The sequence below is a fragment of the Panthera pardus genome, unplaced genomic scaffold (assembly GCF_024362965.1).
Source record: "Panthera pardus isolate Hobbes unplaced genomic scaffold, ASM2436296v1 HiC_scaffold_8, whole genome shotgun sequence".
Lineage (NCBI taxonomy): Eukaryota > Metazoa > Chordata > Mammalia > Carnivora > Felidae > Panthera > Panthera pardus.
Window position 1 is genome coordinate 121,395,374 of NW_026527013.1, and position 17,408 is coordinate 121,412,781.

The 17,408-nt window shown below is 40.6% G+C and overlaps 1 protein-coding gene and 1 long non-coding RNA gene across 2 annotated transcripts; one reads left to right on the top strand and one right to left on the bottom strand.

Annotated features, from left to right (window-relative positions):
• The first annotated feature begins 1,027 nt into the window (after positions 1–1,027).
• LOC128775559 (uncharacterized) lies at positions 1,028–12,947 on the top strand. Its single transcript, XR_008420343.1, has 3 exons — positions 1,028–1,277; positions 11,288–12,342; positions 12,608–12,947. It is a non-coding gene; the product is annotated as an uncharacterized LOC128775559 (long non-coding RNA).
• GGCT (gamma-glutamylcyclotransferase) lies at positions 3,271–11,980 on the bottom strand. The gene is made up of 4 exons (XM_019443724.2): positions 11,840–11,980; positions 7,766–7,911; positions 6,198–6,333; positions 3,271–3,863 (listed from the first exon to the last, which is right to left on the bottom strand). The coding sequence occupies exons 1-4, from the start codon at positions 11,978–11,980 to the stop codon at positions 3,720–3,722; spliced, it is 567 nt and encodes a 188-aa protein (XP_019299269.2). The 3' UTR covers positions 3,271–3,719.
• Positions 12,948–17,408: the final 4,461 nt, after the last annotated feature.

The window sequence follows — 17,408 nt, forward strand, 5'->3', positions numbered from 1 at the left end:
TCGCTGCCCTCAAGAATTTTTGTAGTTAGTTTTTACAAGTTTGACTATAAAGTGTCTGGTGTGGATTTCTTCGGGCTTGTTGGGGTTCATTCAGTTCCTCCTTCACCTCCTTCTAATGTTAACTACTGCTTACTAAGCAACGGCTGTATATCAGACATTGTGCTGGACATTTTATGTACACTCTTGCTAATTGCACCCACAAACTTGGGAGTTAGGTGTGTTAGATTGAACCACATGAAACTGTCATGGCTTCACTCAGCTTCTCGAATCTATAGGTTTATGTCTTTTGCCAAATTTAGTACATTTAAGATGTTATTTCTGTGGGTACTTTTTCAGCCTCCCCTTTCTCATGTCCTTTTTTTTTCTCCTCTCCTTCTGAGAGTCCCATGACATGAATGTTAAATCATCTATTATAGCCCCATAGGTCCTTGAGGCTGTTAATTTTTTTCTGTTAGATAGTACAGTTTCTATTGTTCTCTCTTCCAGTTCACTGCTTCTTTCCTCTAACATAACATAATTGTTTTGACATCTATCAATGATCTTTTCTCAGTTTAAGATCTTCCTGGCTCTTGGAATTGATTTTCAACTAAAACCTGGACATTCTGGAAATTATAAGGCTCTGCATCTTATTAAGATCTACTTTAGGAGTGCCTGGGTGGCTTGGTCGGTTAAGCGTCCGACTTCGGCTCAGGTCATGATCTCACGGCCCGTGAGTTCGAGCCCCGCGTCGGGCTCTGTGCTGACCGCTCAGAGCCTGCAGCCTGTTTCGGATTCTGTGTCTCCCTCTGTCTCTGCCCCTCCCCTGTTCATGCTCTGTCTCTCTCTGTCTCAAAAATAAATAAATGTTGAAAAAAAAATTAAAAAAAAAAAAAAGATCTACTTTAGTTAGTTTAACCTGAAACCACTCCAGTAGAAGGCAAGGGTCATTGCCTTGATATTGCTAAATGGAGGCTGAAGTTCAGGTTCCCACTTAGCTACTGTTGTCACCCAAGGGTGTATCTTGTTACTGCTGAGTGCAAGTGGAAGTTCCAACTCCCCAGTGAGCCTCCACTGGTCCTTCCCCAGCTCCTAGGAGTGAGAATGTCTTATTACTGCCCACTACATGGCCTTCACTAATATAACAGGGAAGGGTGGCGTTTTTACCACTGGGTGGTGATGAAAGTCCTGACCTACCACTTGGCCTCTGACACCACCCCAGCAGAGAGGGAGGCACCTTGTTACTGTCAGATGGGCAGTTGGAAGTCCAGGCTCCCTGCATGGTCTCTACTAACACTATGGTGAGTGGGGGGAAGAGGGAAGGCCTGTTATGGCTGGGTAGCTTCCTACTCAGCCTTTTCTGACACCACCCTGGCAGTTGTGGTAGGGGACAATGTTAGGGTGCCCCATTACAGCCTGGTGAGAGTGTTAAGTCTAGGCTCCCCTCCTGACTTTTCCTGGCATGTGTAGAGATGGGGGGGGGGACCCACAATTTTTCTTTGTGGTATTTGGCTGGAGAGTATTTTTATTCTCTGAAAGTTTCATTTTGCTAGATTGTCTATTTCCTATTCCTTTGACTACAGAGTAGGTTTTTCTTGTTTTGCTTGTCTGAACTCATTGGTACTTTCAGATTGCTGGCTTCTTCAGCTACAAGCCTGAGACAACCCAGTACCAAGTTGTCTTGGGTCCTGAGGTCCCTGGCTAGTCTTCCTCTCCCTCTTTTAGAGTCTTGTTTATTAGTTGTACTTAACTAAAGGAGTAAGAAAGAGTATGTCTACTCCATCTTTTCAGAAGTCAGTCTATATACTTACACTGTTTTTGATCAGTATCTCAAAACCTTAGGGATCTAGATGATTTTTCTGTTCTCACTTATATCATTTTCCTTATCTTAAAATTTTTTAGGTGGAGATTCTGAGGACCTAAATTAGAATTGCCTTCTTCAGAGAGAATTTGCATTTGCCTCTGCTGGAAGCCACAAATCTTACTAATTTAGGGATTTTAGTTCTCTTGAAGCATCCTAGTTTCATACAGAATTCTCAGGTTGTTTTCCTGTCCTGCAGCAGGATTTCTCAAGGGTTAGTAGTCAAATTCCAGGGCTATAATTGGCATTTGTATGCAAAGATGTCAGGTACAGTGCTAGAAAAGAGTTTATCTTCTTTGTTTTTGTGGGAAAGGGATTGGTATGCCTTGAAGATTTTCCTTATTTTCTTGCAAGCCCAGAAATGCTTTTCAAAAACTGTTATAGTTTATCCAGGAGATGGTTGTATTGTAGATGGAGGGCCAAAATCACTGGTAGAAATGCAAATCCCTTGTTTACGACATTTGGTAGTACTTCTTTGAAAACGACTGGAAAAGCAATATTCTTCATGATTATCAGATTTTTGTCAAAAAGCCAGACATGAAGGTTTTATTGAGTTTCAAATTCCTTAATTAAAATTGTCATTTTAGGTGGGTGAAATAGATTACTAGAATAATCTATTTTTACATCAAAACTGAGCCTTGCTCACTTTATTACCATAGCTGAGTTCCAGGTACTGACAAACTTGGTCTTCCTGGGAGGAGTTAAGAACTGGAGAAAACTAGAATATTGGAGGGTATACCTGAAAACAGTGAGGTGTAACAGCTATAAAACATGATCTAACCTGAAGTCTATGGTTCAGTTCCACTACAGCAGCTGTAGCTGAAAAGTTATTTTTCCTAAGAGAACAAACCAAATCTTTATGTTCCTGCAGCTAGCTCACTTCATTCCAATAACCTGTTTCAAAAGTCCAGCTCGCTGCATTCCAGAGATCTGATTTTTTAATAACCAGTGCTGTTTTATTCATGACTCTTCTTTCCTCCATTTGTTCAGTAAATAAATTTAAGAAGCCAAGAGTCAAATTGGAGCCTCCATAAAACGTGTTCCCTCATCATCTTGACTCTTCTACTTTAAAATACTGTTCCAAGGATGGCTCTGTATAAACTTAATTCTTTAATAAGAACATTAGTGATTTCTAATACTTATTATGCGTCAGCCTCTGTTTGAAGCTCATTACATATATTTACTTCTCAAAACAATCCTAAGACATAGGTGTTTCACCTGCCCTCACTCTATAGATGAGGAAACTGAGGCACAAAGTAAAAAAACCCAGTCTCCCAGCTAGAACGTGGTGGAACTGATAACTGATCCTAGGCTGTGTGGTTCTAGAGTCTATGCAATAATCCTCTAGTACGGACTGTGTAGAGCCAACGCCAGACCCAGTATGTGTGATGATAGGAGTCTCTTAAAGTGAAATCGAGTACTTTAGTAGGGAATACAGGTTCAACCACAAATACATTTATTTCTCTAAGAACAGTATGCCACTTTTAAATTAAAAAAAAAAATTATCATCAGCTGTCTCTGCAGTTTGCTCGCTCTTTATTAAGCTGATAAAAAAAATCCGAGAGCAGAGCAATTCACCAGCACGATCATTAAATTGCAAATCTCTTTGTCACAGAGCAAGGATACACTCAAATGCAGAAAATAACTTTGTTCATAGGAGTACCTGCATCCATTTGTCATGCATTCCAGTGCCTCACGGCCCCCTTTTCAATCATCTAATTCCTAACCTAGTTTCTTTTTATGGTCTGAAAACAAGGAATCACCTAAGTAAGATATCCTTTCAGAGCACTGTTGAACACAGAGATACCTCAGATTCCTGTTCTAAACGTTAAAAATATATTAGCACATACAGAAAATATCTGTAGATCTATTCTGTTATGTTCTAGTGAGTTTTTGTTTCTCCCTTTTTGATAATGTCTTCAATTTCTTCTGAGACTTCTCCTTTGTAGTCATTTGGTTCTATTGCATTTAACTTCTTTTGATACTCCAGTGGCAAACCATTTTCTTTTGCACCTAGGCAAATGACCTAGAAATGGTTAAACAAACAAACAAAAAACCTTTTAGTTAGGAACATAATTTAATATACCACAGCTTCATGTGCTGTATCAAGTGTGAAATATTAGCTTTCAGATAACTCTAGGATAAATAATTATAGGACAAAATACAGACACAGAGTCATTCCCCTCAAAGTAAGCACGAATGTGCTGGGAGTTTTCAAAGTCACATGACACATCCTCATTGAATTTCAATTTTACTCAGTAACATGATTTAAAATGTTTTTAAAAGCTGAAGTATAATTAACATACAATGTTGTATTAGTTTCAGATACACAATATAATGATTCAACAGTTCTTTACATTACTTGGTGTTCATCATGGTAAGTGTGCTCTTAATTCCCTTCACCTATTTCACCCATCACCTCATCCACCTCCATTCTGGCAAGCACCAGTTTGTTCTCTGTGTTTAAGAGTCTGGGTATTTTTTGTTTGTTCATTTGTTTTATTTCACAAATTCCACGTATGAATGAAATCATGTGGTATTTGTCTTTCTGTCTGACTTATTTCACTTAGCATTATACCTTCTAGGTCCATCCACGCTGTTACAAATAGCAAGATCTTTTTTGCGGCTGAGTAATAATCCATTGTATATATATCATGTACATGTACACACACACACACACACACACACACACACACACCTCATCTTATTTATCCATATTATTGACTATTGATGGACACCTGGGTAGCATCCATAATTTGGCTATTGTAAATAAATGCTGTGATAAACATAGGGGTGCATATATCTTTTCAAATTAATGTTTTCGTTTTCTTTGGATAAAAACGCAGTAGTGGAATTCCTGGATCATATGATAGTTCTATTTAAGTTTTTGAGGAACCTCCACACTGGTTTCCACAGTGGCTGCACCAATTTGCATTCCTACAAGCAGTGCATCAGTGTTTCTTTTTCTCCACACCCTCACTAACATTTGTTACTTCTTATGTTTTTGATTCTAGTCATTCCAACGAATTTAAAATATTTTTATATTAAGACAAAAAATTATTGTATGAAGTTGGCATGATCTATTAAGAAAAAACACAATTCTTCAAAAAAAAGTTATAGTTTGGGGTGCCTGGATGGCTCAGTTGGTTGAATGTCTGACTTCAGCTCAGGTCATGATTCCATGGTTTGTGAGTTCGAGCCCTGCATCGGGCTCTGTGCAGACAGCTTGGAGCCTGGAACCTGCTTTGGATTCTGTGTCTCCCTCTCTCTCTGCCCCTCCCCTGCTCGTGCTCTGTTTTTCTCTCTCTCTCTCTCAAAAATAAACATTAAAGGGGCGCCTGGGTGGCACAGTCGGTTAAGCGTCCGACTTCAGCCAGGTCACGATCTCGCGGTCCGTGAGTTCGAGCCCCGCGTTGGGCTCTGGGCTGATGGCTCGGAGCCTGGAGCCTGTTTCCGATTCTGTGTCTCCCTCTCTCTCTGCCCCTCCCCCGTTCATGCTCTGTCTCTCTCTGTCCCAAAAATAAATAAAAAACTTTGAAAAAAAAATTAAAAAAAAAAAATAAATAAACATTAAAAAAAATTTTTTTTTTAATTTATGGCTTATAGGGAGCAGTTTTAGTTTAATCCTAGAGCCTACTCTACCTCTAAATTACACATGAGGGAATAAATAGCAACTATGTTCAGTCGTACTTCCCAGATCCATACCAGGCTAACTCTAGACAATTCCAGATTAGGCCCAGGAACTGGGTCATCCACTCCAGGTGCTATGTCCTGATTAGGCCTTCCAATAGTACCTAAGTTTGGGTTTCTAAAAAGGGATGGTGGGGTTTCTATCCCACATTCTTTTTCTATGCTTGTGGGAGTGGTTTCTCTGATTTTGAAAGACAGTGTGACTTTTTTCCCTCCATCCAGGGATGGAAACATTTCAGTAGTAGGAAATATATTTTTTTCTCCATAAAAATAAATCTCGGTGCTATGAAATACTGGTTTGTGGAAGAAAAAAATGATTACAAAAGCCTATGTATAGAATAAATTTACCAAAAATTTACATATATGTGCTATTTTCTACTTTAGGAAAGAAAATACATGTCTAGAATTATGGCTCATGTATATTTCTAAAAGTTTTTTAAAATAAATACATGTTAGGAACATGGTTCTATCGTTACAAATAAATCTGAACACTTTCGATTTGCATTTGCATGTTAGGTAAATATCATATTTGCATTAAAAACATTTTGATTAAAATGAAGTGTTCATGTAGAATTTAACACACACAAAGTCTTATTAAAACAAGGTATTTTTTAGCTTAGCTCAGTGAAAATTAAAGAGCAATAGTCAAAAGTCTTTCTAAGTAGCTTACCTTTTTATACTGGGGAGATGGGGGAGCACTCTCATAATTTTTCATCTGATAACTTCGACAAGTTATTTCTTTTCCTTCTTGAGTATAAACATTAACTTCTATTGGGACATATGTTCCACTTTTAACTCCTTCTTGCCTGAAACCAGAACAGCCAAATTTTAACATACATGACTTAGCCAAGTTAGTTTACTGAATTAAAAATTTAACTGTATATGGATGTATGTCCTCCCTATGTATTTGGGGATACAGTAGAACATATTATAAAATTACCACATCAAAAGTAAACTTAGCATTCCAATTAGAAAGCCTCAGCCTTACTATTACTTGGTATACTTCTAACAGATCTCTATATTTATTCCATTGGAAAACATGCTTGAATGTAGTTATTTCAATCTTTGTACCCCTCAACATTGTTCTCTAGGCTACTAAGCAAGAGAATATCCACCCAGAGAAAAGTAGAGAGAATGGTTCACTCTCATTCACCAGTGACATAAAGTATGAAGCATGTCAGATAATCTGTTCTTATCAAGTCCTACCCTATTCTGCCAGCTTTCTTTGTATACATGCTCTACCATACAACTCTTGAGTCCTAGTTATAAAAAGTATCAAGGCATTTCTGATATGTTATCAAAGTTTTTGCAAATTATTATTACTTTTTTACTGATTCAACTGCTCCCTTAAAGAATTGTTTTTTAAAAACTGACTCTAATAAAAATTGAACTGCTTTGAAACCAATTAAGAAAATGCAATAATTACAAACATCTTTTTGACTTTTCACAATACGAAACTGCAAAGAGATTTTTTTTTTATAAAAGATAAAAAGAACAAAAATAAGGGCTTCCATTTTTTGCAGAAGAGATTATAAACATCTTCCCCAAATCTTAATCAGAACGTGTGACCCCTGGGCGCCCGGATGGCTCAGTTGGTTAAGTGTTCAACTCTTGTTGATCTCAGCTCAGGTCTTGATCTCAGGGTTGTGAGTTCAAGCCCCCCATTGGGCTCTATGCTGGGCATGAACCCTACTTAAAAAGAAAAGAGTAGGGGCGCCTGGGTGGCTCAGTCGGTTAAGTGTCTGACTTCGGCTCAGGTCATGATCTCACGGTCTGTGGGTTTGAGCCCCGCATCCGGCTCTGTGCTGACAGCTCAGAGCCTGGAGCCTGTTTCAGATTCTGTGTCTCCCTCTCTCTCTGACCCTCCCCTGTTCATGCTCTCTCTCTGTCTCAAAAATAAATACACGTTAAAAAAAAGAAAAGAAAAGAAAAGAAAAGAAAAGAAAAGAAAGAGTGACCCTTCTAGGCCTTTTTTTTTTTTAATTAATGTAAGCTCTATGCCCAACATGGGGCTTTAACTCACAATACTGAGATCAAGAATTGCACACTCTATGGGCTGAGCCAGCCAGGCACCCCTAGCTTTTCTTTTTAGGAAATGCATAATATACCTTTATATTAACCCTAAAGTATAAAGAATATAGTATATGGTTTGAAAAACCAATACACATATATACATCTTTGCATATGATCCACTTTCTGAATTAGTTATTATTTAACTTATAATTAGAAGCCACCTACTCATCCAGAGAACTTAAATTGCTTTTGTTCATTTTCCATACTACTCCCCATACTTCATCGCCAGGACTTTGAAAAATGGTGGCTATACCTCCATGCCAAGTTTCACTTGTTTTGCCTCGGGAATTGCCAAAGTCAAGCTTAAAATCCTACAAAGAAAACCAAAAAGACAGGATCAATATCCACTTGAACCAAAATTTCCCTCCTCAAAATAAAAAAAAAAAATTTACCTTGAACTCCATAAATTAAAACATAAACTTTGAGTCCCTTCTCTGCGTAAGAAACTGTAAAAAATACAAAGATATACAAGGACCCAGATCTTGACTTTATTTTTTCATATTCTTCTTTAAAAATGAAACACATGCTAAATATATTAGATGTATACATATCTTACCATAAACAGGTTTGAAGGTTTAAAAAAAAACCATAATCCCAATGCCTTAACACAACTATTTTCATTTTTGAAAATTACTTCCCAGTCTACCTACATACTCATAGATTTTAATTTAGAGGCACCCATAGTACACATAATTGTTGAAGATGAGTAGCTGTGTAGGGGTTATAACCTTTTCTCTACTTTTATGTATGTAGAGAGTATCCTAACAGCACATATCACTACGTCCTCAAGGAGCTGGCATTTTGAGGGTGATTTGGATACTTATTCATCTAACATTCACGAATTGTACTATTATAATAATCGTAAGAGCAGCTAGCACTAGAACTTTACTAGGTTATATACACTGTGCTATGAGCTTTACATGGACTCTCATTTTTATCCTGCCAACAACTTTATTTTACTAATTCAACAGCAAAAAAAAAAAAACCTGTAGTTTATAAAGATCCAGTAACTTGTCCAAGATCTCACAACTAATAAGTAATGGAGCCAGGTTGTTAGTTTTGCTTATTCCCTGTTAGGGATGGGTAATCAGAGGAGATAATCCTGAGGAAGACTAAAAACCCTTCCTTGGTTGTTTGGTGTAGGAAAATTTCTTTCCATCTTTCCAGAGCTTAGTTTCCTTAATAATAAAATTAAAAAGGTTGGACTCGATATTAAATCTAAGGTTAATAATTAATCTTTATCACCTTATTTTCTTAAAAATGTCAGACATCCAGGAAAAAGGCTGCTTTGAGTGACCAGTACCTTTAGTTGGTATACTGGATGTTCTAGAACCAAGTAGCCCTGGCAGGACATCAGGACAGCTGTTAACAAGTTACAACCACACTAGGTACTAGCTGTCTATTACTAAATCCAAGTTCCACTTTTCTGCTGCTTTTGACATAGTTAACCACCCTGTCTTGATCAGCCTCTTCCTGACTTTCAAACTGTTTCCTGCTCTCAATTCCCTTTGCTAATTCCTCCTCCATACCAGGTCTTTAAATGTTAGAGTTTCTAGGGCTCAGTTTAGGCCCCTTTCTCTGTTCATCAGCAATTTGCTCAAGATGATCTATCCCCTCCAATGACTTCAAATACCATCCAGTATTACAATTCTCTTTTAATCCAGCCCAGATCTCTCTTCTAAACTTCAAGAGTGCTTAGAACAGGGCCTCCCAGACAGTGAATACTTAATCAATGATCACTAATATTTTTCTGCTCATTTGGATGTATAACCAGCATCTCAAACTCAGTATGTTCAAACTGAGCTTAACTTTCCCGCCAAAACTGATGCTCCTCTTCTCTTTACAAGCATCACCATCATCCATGCTATTGCCGCAAAAACCTTAGTTGCCTCCTCCTCCCTTCACAATCAGTCACCAAGGCTTAACACTGTTATCTCCTAAATATCTCCCAAACCCATCTACCCTTGACTGCTACCACTCCAGTTCGAGGTGCGATTATCTTTAGCATGAATTGCTTCAGAATCTTTCTAACTGGGCTTCCCACGTTCACTGTTGTCTCCCTCTTCCAATCCATTTCCCACTGCAACCAGAAGGGGCTTTCAAAGTTGTGAATCTGATCTCTCATTTGCTGAAATTCTGCAATAGGGCTTTTCATTGCTCTCAAGATAAAAACCAAAGTCTTCTGTGGTCCTATAACATGCAGCCCTTTTCCTACCTCTCTAGTCATCATTCTTTATCCTCCTCACACACTAAACTCCAGCCATAGTAGCTGGATGATCTAGCTTCTTCTTTCCTGAGGACATTTGTACATGCTGTCCCTTCTATTTTCTTTGCCTCCCCCTGCCCAATCATTCAGGTCTCAGCTTAAAAGTCGTATTTTCAGGAAGAGCTTTACTGAGCTCTTAGGTCGGGACTCCAAGTCATACATACACTTCCATGGCACCTAGTACATCCACCCTCCCCCACCCTTTTTTTAAAGCCTTCATTTTTCTTTTTTTTTTTTAAAGATCGGTTTTAGGGGCGCCTGGGTGGCTCAGTCAGTTAAGCGTCTGACTTCGGCTCAGGTCATGATCTCGCAGTTCGTGAGTTCAAGCCCCGCGTCGGGCTCTGTGCTGACAGCTGAGAGCCTGGAGCCTGTTTCAGATTCTGTGTCTCCCTCTCTCTCTGACCCTCCCCCGTTCATGCTCTGTCTCAAAAATAAATAAACGTTAAAAAAAAAATATCAGTTTTAGGAAGGTAAACCTGAGAGGAAGGTACAACATGTCTCCTTTTTAAAGTCACCATATCTGTAAATGAATAATCATTTGCTTGATAGCTCTTCCATTGGTCCCAACTATAAGCATCTGAACTTCTTTTCCACATTTCGGCAATTCCCTACCTTCTGAGTCTGGGGGATGGGTGGAAAGTTCTGTAGCCCACCTCCCATTTTTGAAGCTTCAAATGCCAACAGCTGGTTCTCCCAGCTTTGCTGGTAGTCAGGGCATGGGCACTAGCCAAGAGTTAGCCGGTCAGGACACCCATGTGGGGCTTTGAATCAGAAGCTGGTGCTAGTGCCCAAGGACGGCAGAAACTACACCCTGGAGGTGGTGGCCACACTTAGGTTTCAGGAACTGCAGGGGTGTAGTGGCGGCAGCCCAGGCAAGGTCCAGAGCAGGTGGTGTCAGTGATGCACATTGCAGCGTCCATGTTTACCAAGGTCAGCAGTGTTGCACCAGCGCCCTCCTGGGCTGGTTCTGTCTGTGATACTGACTGTGTTATGGTGGCTGTGGTTTCCTTTATGCCTGCCTGTGTGTGTGTGTGTGTGTGTGTGTGTTTCTAAGTAGGCTCCACAACCCAAAGTGGGGCTTGAACTCACCACCCTGGGATCAAGAGTTGCATGCTCCACCTACCAGCCAGGCACCCCTGTGCCTGCTTGTTTTCTCAGCTCTGTAGTCCTACCTTCCTGGTCATTCATGAGCCCTCCAACAGCCTTTCAACACATTCTTTTTTCTGCTTAAATCAGCCACTTTCTGTTGTTTGCAAATAAGAACCCCGACAACAACAGCAGAGACCATGCCTAATTCAACAATGTCAAAAGGTTTGGCACAATTTTCCTTCTTTCATTTCTTTCTTTTTTGCGTGTTACCTCCTATAGACCTAGAGGTCCTCAAAGTAGCCAACTTTACTCAATCACCTTTGTATCTGCAGGGAAGAACATCTACCAAATGAAGGAATGGACTGTAGTGAAGAGCAATGATTTTTACCAAGGTGGGTTATGGTTCATCCAGACACTGGACTTAGCTGAGCTCAGCACTCACTACGGATGAGACTCCCTGCCAGCTTTCAGGACCTCTCCAACCGCGAGCAAGAGGCGGGTGAATGGAGTTTTACAACAGGTGACAAGTCCTGCAGCGAAGGTGTGGGAGGGAACAGAAAGGAACCGATTCTCTGCCCTGGGGTCGGAGAAGGCGTCTCAGGCACCAAGCGAATGGATCCTGTGAGCGTGCCCATTCAGCAGGTGGGCACGAGAGGGGTGGCCGGACCTGGGCAGAACGAGCAGCCTAGGGAAAGTTAGGAGGGGACTCTAGGAGACCCAGACGGGCTTGCTCAGGAGGGCAGAACCCAGACGGCGAAGAGAGCCCCGACGTACTCTCATCAGCGAGAGGTGGATTCCCGGCCCTGAGGAAGCGACTTCTGGAAATCCTGCTCCCTCGTCCGAGGGGTGGGCACGACGCTGCAAGGGCCGCGGGCAGCACTGACCTGCAGGCGGGCCACGCAGCAGAACACGGCTGACGGGTTTCGGAGGTGGATCCGCTCGGTCAGCAGATTGCTACCGTAGGCGAAGTACAGAAAACTCTCCCCCTCCTGGCCCCGGAGGTCCTCACAGCCCGAATTCGCCATGCTCCACCCAGACACCTGCACCGCAGCGGTGTCGGCGGCAAGACCGTGAGGAGAGGACTGCGAGCGTCCCAACTTCAGTGACAAACCGGCCGGCGACTCTAGGGTTAGGGGAAACGCGGGACGCGTGGGCGCGGCGAGTCGGATGCGACCGCCCTTGCGATTGGCTGCCGGTCACAAATGTTGAGTCACCCCATCTGATTGGCCAAGCCCATCACCTCCTCTCAATTCTCCAGTAAGGATTCTGAAATACTCAGACCTGAGGCGACCGGGAGCCGACTCCTCATTGGACATGATCCTCTTGTTGTCCCGCCCCGGTGTTCAAGCCTCCCTCTGATTGGTGAGTGGGCCGGCACTACGCGGAGGTGGGTCAGGTCTGGCGGGTTCGGTTTAGGGGGTCGCTCGGCGAGCGTCTCAGCCTTGTTTTTTCAGCTTCAGGTGGCGCAAGCGTGCTTCCCTGGCTGTGGGTGCATTTTAGGTAGCTCTGGGCACCCCTGAAGCGAAACAGCTGCCCTGGCCGCGCCCCCCACGGTTCCCTCACCTGGCAGCTCACTCCCGTACCGCCCTGCCGGTTTGGAGCAGTCGGTCACTACGGGTCTCTTCCCCTCACAGGCTGGGTCCGGCTCACAGGCTGGGTCCGGCTTCCCCAGCCCTGATCATCTGCGTGGAGAAGCCCCTCCGAAAGTCTGGGATTCCCTTCCCCGACGGAAGTAGCGAGTCGGGTTCAAATCCCGATGATGCCATTTACTGGCCACCTACTCTTGGGCAGCTCTCATCTGCTTCCTCCTTTTAAAATAGAGATTTTAATATAAATTATGATCACAGTTACATAACTTATGATCCCTTATCTCACAGGGTTGGTTTAAGTACTCAAAGAATAGTTTTGTTAATGTTATTAGGAGCAAAAACTCCAGTGTAAAATAAGATATAAAAGCCTAAGAACAATGAAATAAAACCTTGTATCCTTAAACTTTGAAATGCAAATATTAATTTAAACTCAGGGGAATGGCTATCCTTGGTACCCAGATTTTGATTCCTAAATACCACTCTCCACCAAAAGGTATGAGGGATCGTCGGAGAAATTATTTATGCCAGGTCAAAAGCTAGGAATGAGTAGGAGCGGTTGGAACATCTTGTGACAGAAAGTCTGGAAGTATCCAAGAAAAATGAGGTCCTTTCAGAAGGACATGGGACCCAGCTTGAAGGAATGCCCACTGGCCAAAAGTAGAACAATTTGAGAACCAAAAATAATGACTGCAATTGATTGAAAATGTCAGACAGAAAAGTCCCACCAAAAGAGTAAACCAAATATAAAAAACAATTTTTAAAAACCTAATTTGCCATGGTGACTATTACAGCAGCTCTTTACTCTGAAAAGTGGTAATTTATTTTTTTTTTTAATGTTTATTTATTTTTGAGACAGAGAGAGACAGAGCATGAATGGGGGAGGGTCAGAGAGAGAGAGGGAGACAAAGAATCTGAAACAGGCTCCAGGCTCTGAGCGGTCAGCTCAGAGCCTGATGTGGGGCTCGAACTCACAGACGGCGAGATCATGACCTGAGCCGAAGTCGGATGCTCAACCGACTGAACCACCCAGGTGCCCCTGAAAAGTGGTAATTTAAGAAAACAATTTAAACATTTATCCTGCCCTTCTACTTGCAGCTGTATTTCAGGGGTAACCAAATAGTCCCAGTTAATGAGGAAGCAGTTCTCTTTACAAAAGTGTGCCAGCTAAATAATGCAAAATGAATGATAGAATGAGAAAATCACCATTTTGTAGCCCCTAATGAAATAATTGATTTTTGCCAGGATCATCAATGAAACCATTTGGTGAAAGGGTGATGGGGAACAGAATACTCGCATAGGGCCAAAGTATCCCCAAGGATTACTCGTTGTAGTCAGAAGGAAAACATAATGACAGTGAAGAAATCTGTTCCCTCCCACCATAACCTAGATCAAACTTATAATCACTAAAAATGTACCAACCTGACATTACGTCTCTCCTGATGTGATACAATAGGAGGCACCAGTATGGTCTATGAAGTATTATTTCCCAAACTCTTTCACTTCTATACAATCAAGCATAAGCAGGAACTACAAGGATAGAAGAATAGAAATGACACCAAGAGGAAACAATCAGAAAAATCCTGAACAAATGGTGGGGCATCCTGCAGAATAAATGAACAAATGGCTGTCTCTTAAATTAAGTCAGTGTAATTAAAAAAAAAAAAAAAAAAAAAAGGCAGGACTGAGCACAGGCTGTTCCAGGTTAAAAGAAACTAAGAGACATGATAACTGCATGCAATGGCTTGTCCTTGGTTGTAGCTCAATAAACCAGATATAAAAGATATTTTGGAGACAATTAAAGAAATCTGAATACAAAGTAGGGGATGAGATGATATTAAAAATTGCTTTCTTTATTAGTTTTGATAATAGCATTGTGTTATGTGGAAAGGTATCTCTATTTTTAGATATACATATTAATGTATTTAGGGGTAAAATGTTTGCTATCTATATTTACTTGAAAATAATTCAGAAAAATTGAAATATGGAAAGTTAAATGTTCAATCAACTGATGTGGATATGGATGTTCATTTTATTATTCTAGCTATTCTTTTCTATATATTTGAACATTTTCATGTTAAAAAGTCAAAAAGGGAAAATGGTGATATTTGTGAAGCACTGGGCAGACAGTGAGCACTCAGTAAGCAGTAACACTGTTGTTAGATAATCGGAAAATAGGAAGGTCGGTCCCCTCCCCATCCCCCAATCAAGGTGGAACTTGAAATGCAGACTTGGGAACTTCAGTGAGCAAGTTGCTCTTGCTAGCAAGATAGTGCTCTATTGCATCAGAATTCTCAAGGCCTCTGCTTCGGAGCATCCCCACTTAAAATGTCCTTCTGCATTTTAAATTGCTTTTAGACATTCTAAATGTATTTATTATTTAATGATTTTCTAAGTCTTTGACTTTTTTTCTCACCCTAGATTTCTCACTAATTGCTTAATTTTATGGTTATTGATTTTTCTTAATACCCTTTTACAAAAATTTTCTGAAGCACCGCTGTTTCCTCAAACACTGAAAAATCTTTTCTTAAGCCCATGAAGCATTTTATTTAGCTTCCCCATGTAGATTGCTGTGTGCTGACCCCTGTTGGCCAAGGCAGTAGATAGCAAGCTTTTTTTGTTTTTCCAAATTTAACTAAAGCTTGGTTAATACTCGTTAACATTCATTGAACACTTATCAAATGCCAGGCACCAACCTAAATTCATATATATTAGCTGATTTAATCCTGAAAATAGCCCTATGCAGGAAGTGCTAATACTATTCTCACCTTACAGTTGAAGCTGAGGTAAGTTAACTAATTTGCCCCAGGCTGTAGCTAGCAATGACTAGCCAAGCACTCTGATTCTAGAGTCATTACGGGGTACTGCTTCCCAAATTTCTCAAGCTGAAAAGCCCTGGTGGTCTAGAAAAAACTGGTTATTAATAACCCTCTTTCAAGTACAATCTCTACCTTACCTATAAGGATATTATAAAATAATAATTCTAGCTTTCAATCACTTGATAATGAGTTAATGAGGTCAAATTTCTTTCAAGGGCCATTATTCAGTCTAGTGGTCTTTAAAGTTTTTTTATTGTATTATTAAAGTTTTTTATTGTATTATCAAGATTTTTGAACACACACACACAATGTATATGGTATACTACTTACAAAACGACAATTTAAAAATAATTCTTTAATTGTCATGTTAATGCAAAACATACATTTAGGGTCAAGTTAATTACAAATAATAGTGGATAGAAATCCATATTTCAAATAGTCCTCTTGCAAAATTTTTTGGCTGACCGTGTCAGATCTTATCAGATCATCATTGTTTTTATACCATAATGTAGGTGATAAAGAGCTTATACCAGAAGTCAGGAACGTGAGCTTGGTACCTTTCTTTTTCACTTGTGCTTGTGATTTCAGTAAGAGCTTTAGTCCAGTTTTTTACAGAAATCGTTTTTTTGTGAGAATTAGTTAGTTCTCTGTGAGTCCACTTAAGCAAACACCAGTGAGTTGCAGTAGGTCACAAGACACAGCAAGTGAATGAATGAGGGCCATGCCACCATTACCCCTCCTCGGGAAGACACTCCCACCTGTCCTCTAGGATACTGCACCTCTTACGAGATATAATAACTATCTGACTGACTCTGGGGTCTAGTGTCAGAGTAAAGCTAAATTCTTTATTAGGATATAAGCGTATATACTACATATAGTAAAATACAGTAAATCGAAATTATACTATTTTAGCTCACAAAATAGAATTTTGTTTTCACACCCAGTAGATCAACTTGCTCACCCACTTTGAATAATTGTTATCTTATTTTTTTATTTTTGAGACAGAAAATGTGAGTGTGAGCAGGGGAGGGGCAGAGAGAGAGAGAGAGAGAGAGAATCTCAAACAGGCAACACAAGATGCGGGGCTCGATCTCATGACCCAAGCCAAAATTAAGAGTTGGATGCTCAACTGGCTGAGCCACCCAGGTGTCCCTAACATTTTATATATTTATTTACTTACTTATTTATTTTAGAGAGAGAGCATGAGCAGGGGAGAGGGGCAGAGGGAGAAAGAAAGAATCTTAAAGCAGGCTCCACTCTCTGTGTGGAGTCTGACCCAGAGCTAATCCCTCGATCCTGGGATCATGACAGACACTCAACCGACTGAGCCACCCGGGCAGCCTTAGCATTATCATTTTAAAAAGAACACTTCAGGGGCGCCTGGGTGGCTCAGTCGGTTAAGCGGCCGACTTCAGCTCAGGTCATGATCTCGGGGTCCGTGGGTTCGAGCCCTGCGTCGGGCTCTGTGCTGACAGCTCAGAGCCTGGAGCCTGTTTCAGATTCTGTGTCTCCCTCTCTCCGACCCTCCCCCATTCATGCTCTGTCTCTCTCTGTCTCAAAAATAAATAAACATTAAAAACAAAAAATTTAATTAAAAAAAAAAAAGGACAGTTCAATGTCAAATATTTGCACATTATGGCAAGTTTGAAGAGTTGTATAGTAAGAAGACTATGTGTCTCCTGAGTAAGGCCAAGCTGGCTGCTTAGGCAAGGTCATTCAGGGCAGTAGTAATATAGTGGGACAGATAGGACTGGTTCTCATGAATCTGTTTCTTAGCTCTGTGGATTGGAAAATTCAGTCTTGGCTCTGGGAGCAGATGCACACTAACGAGACTTATAAGAGATAGATGTACACATCAGAATGCCAATTAGTTGATATGTGATGAGAGCTGTAACAAATAAACCAGATTCGTGTGTTCACTGATCAATGCATTTTCTTCCATTAGGAAAATAAATAACACGAGAAGTCTCCAGACATGAGTTTAGCATGTTTTAGGAACTACAGGTCAGGTGGTTAAAGAGGAAGGAATAAGAGGAGTGACAGGAGAT